The sequence below is a fragment of the Mycetomoellerius zeteki genome, unplaced genomic scaffold, assembly GCF_001594055.1.
Source record: "Mycetomoellerius zeteki isolate Tzet28-1 unplaced genomic scaffold, Tzet1.0 scaffold64, whole genome shotgun sequence".
NCBI lineage: Eukaryota > Metazoa > Arthropoda > Insecta > Hymenoptera > Formicidae > Mycetomoellerius > Mycetomoellerius zeteki.
The window spans coordinates 2035852-2048167 of NW_017257654.1; the positions used below are offsets into that span (position 1 = coordinate 2035852).

The 12316-nt window shown below is 32.5% G+C and overlaps 5 protein-coding genes across 7 annotated transcripts in view; 2 read left to right on the forward strand and 3 right to left on the reverse strand.

Moving 5' to 3' along the window:
• On the forward strand, nt 1-1707 carry LOC108728748 (ribosomal L1 domain-containing protein CG13096). Of its 2 annotated transcripts, none has more exons than XM_018457493.1 (4): nt 1-32; nt 192-646; nt 854-1419; nt 1490-1707. In XM_018457493.1, exons 2-4 carry the CDS (start codon nt 276-278, stop codon nt 1690-1692), a joined length of 1140 nt encoding a protein of 379 aa, XP_018312995.1. In that variant the 5' UTR covers nt 1-32; nt 192-275; the 3' UTR covers nt 1693-1707. The 2 variants fall into 2 exon arrangements, with proteins under 2 accessions (XP_018312995.1, XP_018312994.1); XM_018457492.1 differs by having other exon boundaries at nt 1-22.
• A 423-nt stretch (nt 1708-2130) lies between these two features.
• LOC108728808 (ankyrin repeat domain-containing protein 40) lies at nt 2131-4441 on the reverse strand. The gene is made up of 3 exons (XM_018457594.1): nt 4164-4441; nt 3044-3348; nt 2131-2617 (listed from the first exon to the last, which is right to left on the reverse strand). The coding sequence occupies exons 1-3, from the start codon at nt 4289-4291 to the stop codon at nt 2271-2273; spliced, it is 780 nt and encodes a 259-aa protein (XP_018313096.1). The 5' UTR covers nt 4292-4441; the 3' UTR covers nt 2131-2270.
• A 444-nt stretch (nt 4442-4885) lies between these two features.
• Rad23 (UV excision repair protein Rad23) lies at nt 4886-7534 on the forward strand. The gene is made up of 6 exons (XM_018457593.1): nt 4886-5165; nt 5246-5318; nt 5590-5743; nt 5943-6113; nt 6188-6519; nt 6630-7534. The coding sequence occupies exons 1-6, from the start codon at nt 5100-5102 to the stop codon at nt 6914-6916; spliced, it is 1083 nt and encodes a 360-aa protein (XP_018313095.1). The 5' UTR covers nt 4886-5099; the 3' UTR covers nt 6917-7534.
• Nucleotides 7535-8853: 1319 nt separating this feature from the next.
• Nucleotides 8854-9829, reverse strand: Dpm3 (Dolichyl-phosphate mannosyltransferase subunit 3). Of its 2 annotated transcripts, none has more exons than XM_018457599.1 (3): nt 9706-9829; nt 9030-9251; nt 8854-8945 (listed from the first exon to the last, which is right to left on the reverse strand). In XM_018457599.1, exons 2-3 carry the CDS (start codon nt 9249-9251, stop codon nt 8868-8870), a joined length of 300 nt encoding a protein of 99 aa, XP_018313101.1. In that variant the 5' UTR covers nt 9706-9829; the 3' UTR covers nt 8854-8867. The 2 variants fall into 2 exon arrangements, with proteins under 2 accessions (XP_018313101.1, XP_018313100.1); XM_018457598.1 differs by lacking the exon at nt 9706-9829 and adding an exon at nt 9498-9569.
• A 1154-nt stretch (nt 9830-10983) lies between these two features.
• The window catches only part of LOC108728809 (mitochondrial ribosomal protein L16), a 4490-nt gene continuing 3157 nt past the window's right edge, over nt 10984-12316 (reverse strand). Inside the window, exons 5-6 of the mRNA XM_018457596.1 lie at nt 11719-11829; nt 10984-11217 (exon numbers count right to left, since the gene is read on the reverse strand). Coding sequence (XP_018313098.1) covers nt 11002-11217; nt 11719-11829 — 327 coding nt within the window. The 3' untranslated portion in view covers nt 10984-11001. The remainder of the gene's footprint in view (nt 11218-11718; nt 11830-12316) is intronic.

The window sequence follows — 12316 nt, forward strand, 5'->3', positions numbered from 1 at the left end:
CGTGCTTTTCGTTGATGTGCATGTATGTACTGGTAATGAGATATTTTACTTTTTTAAATTTTTATTAAGATTATTTTTTTCTCAACGTAATTGAATAAACGGATTCTTGTCTAATTACCATAATAATTAATTAACGCATTGAGTACGATGGTATTGATACGCTAACGACTGCGTTTTTAATTACCACATAGTCGCGATCGAACAGGAGGATAAAAAAGAAAAACAGGAATATTACGTCGAGTGCATAGAGCAGATAGTCATTTAAGTATTAGACAATGGTGAGCTATTTCAAGACGAGATCTGGCCGTATTGTCTCCTCTCTATCTACAGAAGCAGGAGCCAAAAAACAAGAAGAAAAGAAGAAGTATAGACAATACACACAGAAAATGAAACGAGAGAATTCAGATTCGCAAGTGAAAACGCGAAAGCGAAAACGAGCGAGTTCCGAGACAGAGACAATAGAGTCAAAAGAATTCGACTTGAAGGATCTATCGAAAAAACAAATTCTACAATGCATTTCTGCGATTTTTCATATGACTCAAGAACAGTTAAAAGAGACGAACGGTCTTTTCGCTGTGGCTCAGCCAATATTTATACAAGTGACTAGCGTTAAAGTGCCGAAGATGCCTCGTAGACAAATGAGAATGTAAGTGAATTTATGGGGCTTTTAAAAGACTTTTTTTTTTATTAAAAACTTCACATGATTATATATTGTAATTGCCAATGGATCCTTATGAGAGATTTTCTGATTATAAATCCTGTAATGATGATACCTCATGCATAATAAAAGTTATTGTGTTCCTGTCAAATTTCTAATTAAAATTTATATTTCTTTGTTTATATATATATATAGATTGTTGCCATATTCAATAGTGGCTCCAGATGATGAAGTAGCTTTATTCGTTTGCGATTTAGAGAAAGGAAGAAGAAAGGATTATGAACTAACAGTGGAACATTATAGAAATTTATTAGACAAGCATGGATGCACTCGTGTGAATGAGATAATACCTATAAATCGTGTAAAAACCGAATTCGATCAATTTGAATTGAAGAAAAAGCTTTTATCCAGTTATGATCACTTTCTTGTTGATGGTCGTATCGCTGGCCACATGTCTCATTTATTAGGAAAAATCTTTTACAAAAAACGAAAACTACCAACTTCAGTCAGAATGGAAAGCAAGGACTTGAAGCATGAGATTGATCATGCATTGAAAAAAACTAGTATGCAGCTTCATTCTCATGGTGATACTCATTTGATGCAAGTAGGGAATACATCTATGAAAAAGAAAAGAGTTTTGAAAAATATATTGGCCGTTTGTGAAGAATTGTCCAAAAACTATCCTGGTGGTTGGGCAAACATACGAGCGCTCCGATTGAAAAGCAAAATCAGTCTAGCATTGCCTTTTTATATGACGTTAAGTAAGTTGAAATATAGACTTAATTTATTGACGACATAGATTGTTTCTTTAAATAAATTTATGAATTTCAGAGAATAAAAACACTGTTGATCCAAGTACAGTGGCGATACAGCCAAAGAGACCGAAAGCTTATTGCGATGTAGAAGGAGAGCTTTCAACATACATAAAGAATGTCACAGTTACGGTTAAACCTGAAGGGACAGTCATCCTCAAAAAGGAACAGACCAAGAACAAATCAAGTAAAAAAATCACAAAGAAAAAAGCTGAAAATTAAATGGAAATTCCAATAACATGAAAATTCCGTTGTTTGTATTTTTAAAAATCTTGTAAAAAAAGTAAGAAATGGTAATCACAAAAATTTTCTAAATACATGACATTATATATGTTGTCTAAGTTTAATATTCATTTAATTAATATTAAATATCACAAATATTTTTATCATTTCTAGTTCAATTATTGTATCTAAGATAATAATTAGATAAGCATGTAACACTACTTAAGAAATTATTGATGTAGCTCTGCCTTTTTAGATTTCATGAATAGAAACTGTTTTTATGCTATTTTTTTTTGTTTAATTTAACTTTTTTTATTTAAAATTCTGAGGCTAGAATCAAATTTAGCGACTTTCCAAAAATTCTTAGAAAAGGTTTTCTATAAATTATTTTATTAAAAAGCTCCTCAAAGAGTTAATTTAAATTAATTATTGCGTTAAAGGACATTATCTCTTGGATATCATCATTTGGTTAATAAAGGCAGTTTATTGCTTAACAAATAATTTCTTTTTTATTGACATACTATATTATGTGCAAATACTTGAAAGTGTGAGAAACATTTCCTTCCTAATACTAATAGTCAATATAAAATAGTTTGATCCTTCTTAGATATACTCTGATATCCATTAGCGGGCAATGTTGGCAAATTGTTGGTGACACCATTAGAATTTTGCATGCTCTTGTACACATTTGTTGCGTCTATGACCACTTCGATCTCTTGAAAGTTTTGAAGTCTCTGAATATCTTTGTCTCTTCTCAGTCTAGTATTGGGCAACTTTCGTAGTTTCTGAATTTGATGCGAATTGAGATCTAGCTCTTTGCAACACAGGCACAATAGTGCCTGATATGTTAGCTCGCTTCGTGGTAATTCTACCTCTATGAAATCTGAATCCGCTGTACTGGCAATCCGGATTTTCAATACCAATTCTAAAAATATATTAAAATACAATTATATATATGTATATATGCTACAGCAGCTACAGTATATAATATAATAGACTATACATAATTTCCTTAAAAATAATTTTATTTCAATTTACTTTAAACTGACTCAATATAAACATAACTTATCTTTCAATAGTGATAAGACATCGGATTCTCTTATGCAATTTCATACTTTTTTAGAAAGCAGATTAGAAAGTAACATAAAAATAGAAATTTGTCTCATTAAAAAAGCATTATAAAACTGCATATTTATTTGTGCATATTTGCATATTTGTGCATGTCTGCAAAAGATATCTGCATAAAAATTCGATGTCTAATGATAATGTTATTTTAAAAATCACGATTAATTTTTCTGGCTAAATTTAGAATGTCAAGTAACTAAAGAAAATGTATCAATTTATATCGGACCATCTTGAAATGATGAGACGAGTCTGCTTTTGTCATAGATATTATTTCTGGCTTTTGAAGAATTTGCAGTAGCGCGCATAAAATCTGGTGGAGCATATGGAGATGGAGCTACACGTAACGACGTGTCATACATGATTCGCTCGAGGTCATCGTTTGTGCTTAAAAGATATAAAATTTGTTGGTTGCTGCAGACAGATGCTGGGGTTTCGCCTATCTCGGATCGTATATTTTTATCGGCACCATTTTTCAAGAGTAAGACAACCATGTCCAAGTATCCCTCTTTACATGCCCAATGTAGTGCAGTCCTTGAGAAACAGGAATGAACAAAAAATGAATATGATATAAATATCTTAATAAGTAAATCTATGGCTATGTTCGCTTTGTCGCTCACAATGCTTTAAGCGTCGTTTCATCTCGTTGTTTATTAAATATTAAAAAGGATAAATGATGCTCATATATATATATATTGTAAGCGTCAAAGCGAACACAGTCTATAACAGTTAGATTTACTTATTCTGTTACTAATATTGTATGCCTTCCAACAAGCGACACAAATGACACGGTGTGATACAATGGATCATTACATCCTTGTTGTTTGCCAATATTAAACAAAGATGAGATGATCACTGTGTCGCACTGTGTTGCTTGTTGGAAGGCATCCATTGTAGTACATATGCATATATAAAATTCATGTATTTTTGAAGTTATGTAGTTAAATGTATTGTGAATAATAGTATCTTATAATATTAACAGAATTCTTTTAAGCATAATGAATGAGACAGGTCAAAAACTTTCAACGATTTAAGACTAGTGTCGTTCCTGAGTCCGAGTTGCCACGATAAAGCAATGAAATGAGTAGGAATGGTAATAGGCATGAATACTGACACATTTTAATTTCAAACAAAAAGTATCCGGTCCTGGACAGCTCTGATCTAACTTTTACATTGACATTAGAGTGCATTATATTCCAAACAATAGAACGTAAATTACTCTATTTAATGAGTACAAGCGAGAGTGAACTTCATACAGGATTAAAAAAAAATTCAGAAATAAATGTGTAAATGTATTTTTATGGGTTCTGTCTGTGAAGCTATGAAAGCAAAGTTGAAATAACAAGTACCATCCGCTGACAGGCTCTGGCGCGTTAACGTCAACACCTAGATTCAAGAGATCTTGAACGGCTTCGATGTCGCCGAGGCAGACCTTTTCTCTTAAACGCTCTTCGAGCACTCTCTCGAAGTTGCTCATTTTGCAGCAACAATTTACGTGCACCGCTTTGTGATATGTCACATTTTTGTAATGTTTGAATATTACAGGCGAGCGAGGCAGCTCAAAGATGGAACACCAAACGTACGGTAAGCATAAACATGGTCGTGTTCTGAGACTTCGGAAATCTATAGTTCACGTCACGTATATTATAAGGTGAATATAGATTTTCGTACTGGTAATGTATACAAACATCGGAACACATCCAGTCTAAAATTGCTGCTAACAAGCCATATTATATAGTCAAAGAGAAGAATAGGATTATTCTTTTTCTTTATCCCACAGGATATGGAACAATGGAACTTCTTATAAGGTTCATGTTTCTTTTTTTTTCATATTGAAAATAAAAAGACAAAAGATGAACCGTGCAAGAACGTCCAAAACATTCTCTCCAAAGAATATTATTATTATTATTTATTTATTTATTCGATAAAATTTTCCTCGGAGATAACATCTTGAAATGTAGTCTAGGACCAAATTTTCTTATTGGCTATCGCATCGTGAGATCGGATGTTGCGCGCCGTGTGAATGCAGCATAATATTGTTCTAAACGGACCAACGCAACGGTTGGTAGTGTAGTCGCTACTAGATCTTCATTATCATATGTTTTCCGCACACTGTTGCAAGTGTTAACATTCATACACCTGCGAGCTGTTTAAGGCAGTGCAGACTCATCGCCGAAAAAAAATCTCTACTCCAAAACACCGTTTTATTCTTATCGTGGAGGACTACGCGGGGTTAATTTTGCGATTGCTTGACGTACGTTGCGCGAGCTCACCACCCCGGCAATATGATTATAACGCTGAAAAACTTACAGCAGCAAACCTTCACGATAGAGATCGACTCATCGCAAACTGTAAGTAAAATTTGGCAAGATCTAGCGACGGAACCGACTTTTTCGAACGGTTAATGATTTAGATATTTGCCTGTTATCAGGTCAAAGATCTCAAGGAGAAGATCGAATCGCAGAAAGGCTTCCCCGCCGAACATCAGAAGTTGATATACGCTGGTAAGGATTTACAGCATCAAATAACCTAATATGTCGAGAACATTATCCAACCGCCCGGCGTGCTCGTCAACACAGCTGGGAGAAAATCCGCGTTAGAATAATATACTGAATATTGCGTGGCCCATATATGTTTAAATATAGCTCCCTCGGGATAGGAATGATCTTGCAGAAACGTTCATAGGTTATGTTTCCGTCTCGCACACGTTGGGATCTGTGACGAATTTTTTTTTTTTTTACTTTCGTTATTGTAACGATGTGCAAACACTTGCAGGGAAAATATTAGCGGATGAGCAGCCTTTAGCAGAATATAATATCGATGAGAAGAAATTTATAGTTGTTATGGTAACAAAGCCTAAAACTGGTGCTACACCTAAAACAAGCGAAGAACAGCGCACAGAGGGTGATAAGAAGGAGGAATCTACTAGGTAACTTGAGGATTGCGATATTTTGCGCGTAAAGCACGATAAATGTGCCGTTTGTTGTAAAATGTTTATTCTATCAAACATTAATTACAACAAATATAATCATTTGCCAAATATTATTGAGAGAACAAACTGTTTCTTTTTTCAGATTATGCACGAGAGAAATTAGTTTACTTCATGTTTCTTTATCTTTCTGTTGTAGCTCGGCAACTACACAACCTAGTTTGAACCCTAATGTTCAGGATACTACACGAGCAGCTAGTAATGTGCAAGAGCAACCCGTAGCAGCTGCTCCAGCGGCTGGTCAAGCAGAAAGTGCCTTGCTAATGGGAGAGGATTATAATACTATGGTAAACAACATTATGGATATGGGGTACGTACGGAGAAAAATGATACCCTGAACTGCAATTATTAGTATTTATATGATAATCTTATTGTTTGAATTAGATATGAACGTGAGCAGGTTGTACAGGCGCTACGCGCAAGTTTTAACAACCCTGATAGAGCTGTCGAGTATCTCATAACAGGTATACCAGCGCAACTCTTTGAGGATCCACCTGAAGATCCACCGGAAGCTCAAGAACAACTTCAGGATCAGAGTCAAGATCCATTGGCCTTTTTACGTTTGCAGCCACAATTTCAACAAATGCGTCAGGTCATTCAGCAGAATCCACAGCTGTTGAACAATCTTCTTCAGCAAATTGGTTCCACTAATCCTGCCCTTTTACAGCTTATTTCTCAAAATCAGGAAGCATTTGTACGCATGCTCAACGAACCTGGTTAGTCTAGTATATGCTTAAAACATCATTGGTATTGTAATCGAAAATAACAGTTAATAATTATATAATATTAATAATATATATAATTTGTCTTGCCTTTTCTCGTGTAGTGGAACCTACTACGGGAACGGGGGCGCGAGTTTTACCATCCGGAGGAGGTGTAGGACCCGCGGCTGCAGCTACTGCGGGAGGCGCTGTGAATGGTGGACCTGGCGCGGGTGCAGCAACGGGCGTAGGATCTGGTTTAATACAGATAACACCACAAGACAGAGAAGCTATTGAGAGGTTGAAGGCATTAGGTTTCCCAGAACATTTAGTCGTACAAGCATATTTCGCCTGTGAAAAAAACGAAAATCTCGCTGCTAACTTCCTACTTTCGCAAAACCTTGACGACTGAATCGCTCATCTTGATTTTGCGCGGTGTTTCGAATAAAGAACGGGACTGACAGAGGGTGGATGATCGCACCATTATCATTTTTACCTTACAATAATCATCTTTATTTTGTATATAGATATATACAATATCTATGCTATTTTATTTGTTGTGTAGATAAAATCCTGGTGTGTTTGGTAAGCGATTGAATTTAAAGATAGGCGCATACCATAACATATATGTCGACTCTTTTAAGCATTGTTTCATATTTTTAAAAACATTTCATTCAATATCTAACACATGTTTATGAGAGAAAGAATTGTTGCTTACAGCAGATGATGTTATAAAATCCATCCTTACAGCCTACAAGTGCTCTAAGATCTTATATTTCTTTAATATATATGGAGCAATATAATTGCATTTTTATATGAGAAAGCCTTATGAGCCTTACTCTGCAGAAGAATACCTTGCAGTAGTTATATATTGAGGGTCGGGCATATATAAATTGAAGATGTGTTCACTCTCGCGTTAAGGTATGTTTTATACATATCTAAATGTTTGCATGTAGGTATAATAAGTGCATTTTGTATATTTCTCGGCTTTCTGATATAAAAATTTTAGAATGCATCTGTTTGGGTATGTGTACTTGCATATATTCGTATTAATGTATGTATGTATGTACAAAGAGATTTTCTATTTTTAAATGACAATATTGGTAAACTAATTTAAATATTAAAAAGCTCTCTTATAATGTGCACACATGTCACAATTCAATAAATTGTAATAGTTTATCATAAAATAAGTAACTTGCTATATATATATATATATATATAAAATCTTAATCTATTTGGAACTTAATAATTATGATTTAAATATAACATTACATTTTTGCTAGTAATGTGATGTTTTTTGCTTATCAAATCATTCATAATTCAATAAGAGTTTAGCTATTATGTATTTATTAAATAATCTTGAATAAAAAAGTCCTTGAATACATTGTTATACATTTAATATTGGAATTTTATTAAAGCTAGATTATGAAACAAAGTATTATACTATTTCAAATATGACATACCTGATGATAGCTTTCTTTTTACAGCATTATACAACATTAATCTTTTTTTAACACAAAGAATAATTCAATTTATATATCACATAATAACATACATACATATATACGCATTTATGCATGTTACATAAGTAGGAAATTCTTAATTCTTAAATTTGTACCATACACAGTTACTTATTAATATCATTGAAACAATAATAAATATTGAAAAATTTTCATCGCTCTTACATATATTTAGTGCAAAAATAATATAAAGAATTATTTGTTGGGAGTTATAGTAGCAATGCATAAAATTCCAATCTATTTGTTATGCTGACGAATTTTATCCCTCCTTTTTTATAAAAATAGAGAAATTATTAATAGAAAAGAACTGCTGTTAAAACAGAACACATTCTCTGTTGTGTGCTCAACACACTTGTAATACATAGTATAAATGAATAAATTACGATTTCCACAAATCCCATTATATTACTACTAACTTTATAGAAAATTTGAGCACGTGCATTTTGTTTTCCAATACTGTAAAGACTGCTATACATAGATATCTAAATGTAAAAACATAACTATGACACCTAAAAATATATGTATCTATATTCTCTAAAACGCAACAATGTTAACATAAGGTATTTTATTAGTCGAGATGTTTATACTTTTATAATTAAAAAGCTTCACATACAGTAGCCTTTTTATGCACCAATATAAAAAGTGGTACAAATAACCACAAATATAAATTCATTAAAAAAGTTCAATTCATAAGCAAAATTTTGTTTAACAGTCTAGATCAACTTTACAAATATGCATAAAACGATATAAAACTTCAAGAAATTTATATTTACAAAATCATATATGTACAAATTAGAAAAGTCAATGTTCTTTATATTTTACATTATGCTATTTACAAAAGTTTTATGAAGTTGAAGAAACATCAGTCCCTTGTAATATTATACCTTTGCTCTGAAGATCCCTTTTAGCTTCTTCTATTTGCTAAAAGAAAAAGCAACAACAGTATTAGATGTACAATAATATTACATGTACACAACTATGCCTTCTAAGAAAAAAATAACTAACTCGTTGAAGTTCGATGGCTGCGCTTTCACAGGTATTAAAAGTGAATACCCTGAACAAGACAACAGTAATTGCATATAATCCAAAAAGAAATAAGGAGATAATTGGAAGGAAAAGTATAATTTCACGCCATTCCTTGACAAGAACAGAGTTGCTTGTAATTGTAGCAAACCACACGCCAAAAATTACAGTTGCACAAGATAGCCACTCTAGTAATTTTGTCATCTGTAAAAAAAGATTTGTCATTTCCCAGTTATTTATCATCTTTATTAAAATGGAACAAAATGCTTATTAAAGAACAATATTTGACTTTTTAATCATGTAGGTAAATAGGTTTTGGAGATAATGTGCATATCCATAAATTTCATATTATAATATACGTATGTGATAAAAAATTCCGTAATTAGTTTTACTGGAGTTTTTGTATCATCATCAAATGTTATTAAAATATTAACATGTGTTTATACATACTTTCTTAGTCTTAACCTCAAAAACCTAAAAGATACAGAAATAATCGAAAGGAATGTGCGTGATGTCAAATGTGGTCAGATGTGTAAATCAAGGGGTCCAAACTGCCATGTTGTGGCTAAGTCACAGTTCATGGCGCAATCTACCAAAGAAAGGAGCAACTTCTTCGGTCTTCCCCAAGTTTGACAAAAATACAAAAATTTAAGCTCACCGCAGTCACTCATCCGATCCACAATCCTATCCAGGGTTGGGAATGTATGATACCCTGTGTATCATACATAGGTATTCTACGTATGATACTGAAGTATGATACCACTTCACTTTCATACATTTATGTATTAAGCTGGTTCTACATTAGTCCGGATCTACAATAGGTGTTTTAAGACTTAAGCCGTAAGAAATTGACCAATTACAGTCGAATCCGAGGGGAATAATCGATTGTGATTCGCCCATTTCTTATGGCTTAAGGCTTAAAACCCTATTGTAGATCCGGGCTTATGCTTGGTTTATGCTTCGGTCTTAATCCTAAAATCTTAAAATTCAGCCAATAGGCCTGTCAGTCTTAATTGATCTTAATGGAAAACTGTATTCCATTGGCTGAATTTTAGGATTTTAGGGTTAAGACCAAAGCATAAACCAGGCATTAATTGATTAATTTTTGACGATTTTAAGTTTATTATATTCATTGTACTACACCCATATTACACCCGGGCTTTGTTCGTTTTCGTAATGTATAAATCTATTGAATTATCAAATAGTGACTTTTCCTAAATGAAAATAATAATGAAGACGTCTTCCCCAAATAATTTCTAATCGATTCCATTCATAAAACACATTAAATAAAATCGTTATACATATTATATAATTCGTTCGTTATAGATATTATATAATTTACTGGATTATTTACATTTAAAATGACCCGACCAAGGTCGAAACTGTCTGTTTTAAGTTTATGTTTTAATTTTAAATTTAATGCTAAATATGGGTTTTATGTTATCTCTTTTGCGATGTTCAATTAACGCTAAATTATTTTATTGTTATTTTTATATTAAAGGAATTTTTTAGAAAATGTCTTTTGTTGCATATGGCTCGTAACTCTTCTCATTTGTCAATTTATTCTCATTGAGCCTTATTTAAAAGTTTTTTTTAAATAAAATTGCTGTCTGCCAACTTGACGTATGATAAAATTTGTTAATTACAAGAAAAATACTATTTCCCAAATGTTTAAATGCTTTTCCCAAACGATTCCTAAATTATATAGACATAAATAAATCAGAAATATTCAATTTGTCTGCTGTCTTGTCAGTGGTCGTTGACTGGCTATCACGCCAACTTCCGCCGCGCGACAAGCGTTGCCGCGTTCTGTGTGCAGGAGCCATTTACTCATGAAAATTGGACAATTATTTTATTCTAGATCATTCTTATTTATTTGTAATTATGCTGAGGTAATTTATGATTTCAGAAAGAAAAAATACAAATATACTTTCTTCAAATATATTTTTGTTATTTACAAATATTTATTAAACCATAATTTATCAACCGGTGATATCCATCTTTGGCAACCAAGCATGTTATTCTGAACCATGTATTTCCAAGTCCAAAGATGCAGATTGTTTTCTTCCAACCATTTCTCTTTAGCTACATTTTTATCTAGAATTTCTTGACTGATAGCTTTGGCTTTGAACGGTAGTTGATTTGCTATTTGGTTTAATACTTTTTCTAACTAAAAAAAATTTTATGTATCAGTATATTTCCATTTATTTATACATTTTCCATTTAGAAGTCAATTTCTAATATCTCATGTCCCACTTAATATATGCTACTGTGCACGATGCAAATAAGCAAAAATTTGCAAATTTTAACACAAAAATCTAAATTCACAAAACTTGATAAAATATCAGGAAATCAAAAAGATTGCATTACTTAAAATTCCAGGAATTTTTCAAAATTCCAAGAATAGTGATTTTAAAAATTCAGAAATTTGAATCATGAAGATTCATTGAAATCAAATTCATATGAAATCAATATTATTGCATTTTTTTCAACGCTCCATTGATGATGGTCAAGAAATTTTGAAAATCAACAAAATATATGTAGAACAAGGTTATGTTATCTAAAATTTCAAGAAGTTTTTCTAAAGATATCTTTGAGATATCTTTTAGCCTCTCATATGTCGTTTAAATAAGTTACTTTAAAAAATGTCAAAAAACAGTTATTAAAATACCTCAAAATATTCACAATGGCCACCAACTTCTATAATGACTCGTCCTGCTTTAATAGGAGTGACATAATGGTCAATAGAACCTTTACCTCCACCCATACGATGTCCTTGTCCCTAAATGACATAATTATTACAGTAAGAAAGTATTTCTTTAGTAATTTTAAATTAAGAAGCGCCATAACGGTCAGAACGTTAAGATGTTGAACTATTGTAAATTCATTTTAAATGAATTAATTTTTCAGAAATGATAATTGCGTGCCGATATGGTTGTCGGACTTTCAACGCAATCAAATCTGAAATTAATAATCCCCCCAAATTCCCCAACTTAAAAACTGTAATAAAACTTATTGCGAAAAATAATGCCTCGGCCGGGAGTCGAACCCGGATCTCTTGCATTCCGTGCAAGCGTCCTAAGCCTTTAGACTACCGAGACCTTAGCATCATTCTTCGCAATAATTGGTATATATAGAGAGTTACGCATTTTCTCAGCGCGCGTGTATAAACAGTTTAAGTTGGGGAATTTGGGGGGATTATTAATTTCAGATTTGATTGCGTTGAAAGTCCGACAACCATATCGGCACGCAATTATCATTTCTGAAAA

Coding starts and splice junctions, on each gene's coding strand:
- LOC108728748 (XM_018457493.1), top strand. CDS start 276: ATGGTGAGCTATTTCAAGACGAGATCTGGCCGTATTGTCTCCTCTCTA. Junction 647..853: donor CCTCGTAGACAAATGAGAAT/GTAAGTGAATTT, acceptor ATATATATATAG/ATTGTTGCCATATTCAATAG. Junction 1,420..1,489: donor GCCTTTTTATATGACGTTAA/GTAAGTTGAAAT, acceptor TATGAATTTCAG/AGAATAAAAACACTGTTGAT.
- LOC108728808 (XM_018457594.1), bottom strand. CDS start 4,291: ATGAGCAACTTCGAGAGAGTGCTCGAAGAGCGTTTAAGAGAAAAGGTC. Junction 3,349..4,163: donor CCAGAGCCTGTCAGCGGATG/GTACTTGTTATT, acceptor CTGTTTCTCAAG/GACTGCACTACATTGGGCAT. Junction 2,618..3,043: donor CGTCTCATCATTTCAAGATG/GTCCGATATAAA, acceptor ATATATTTTTAG/AATTGGTATTGAAAATCCGG.
- Rad23 (XM_018457593.1), top strand. CDS start 5,100: ATGATTATAACGCTGAAAAACTTACAGCAGCAAACCTTCACGATAGAG. Junction 5,319..5,589: donor TCAGAAGTTGATATACGCTG/GTAAGGATTTAC, acceptor AAACACTTGCAG/GGAAAATATTAGCGGATGAG. Junction 6,114..6,187: donor AACAACATTATGGATATGGG/GTACGTACGGAG, acceptor TGTTTGAATTAG/ATATGAACGTGAGCAGGTTG.
- Dpm3 (XM_018457599.1), bottom strand. CDS start 9,251: ATGACAAAATTACTAGAGTGGCTATCTTGTGCAACTGTAATTTTTGGC. Junction 8,946..9,029: donor CAGCCATCGAACTTCAACGA/GTTAGTTATTTT, acceptor TTTTTCTTTTAG/CAAATAGAAGAAGCTAAAAG.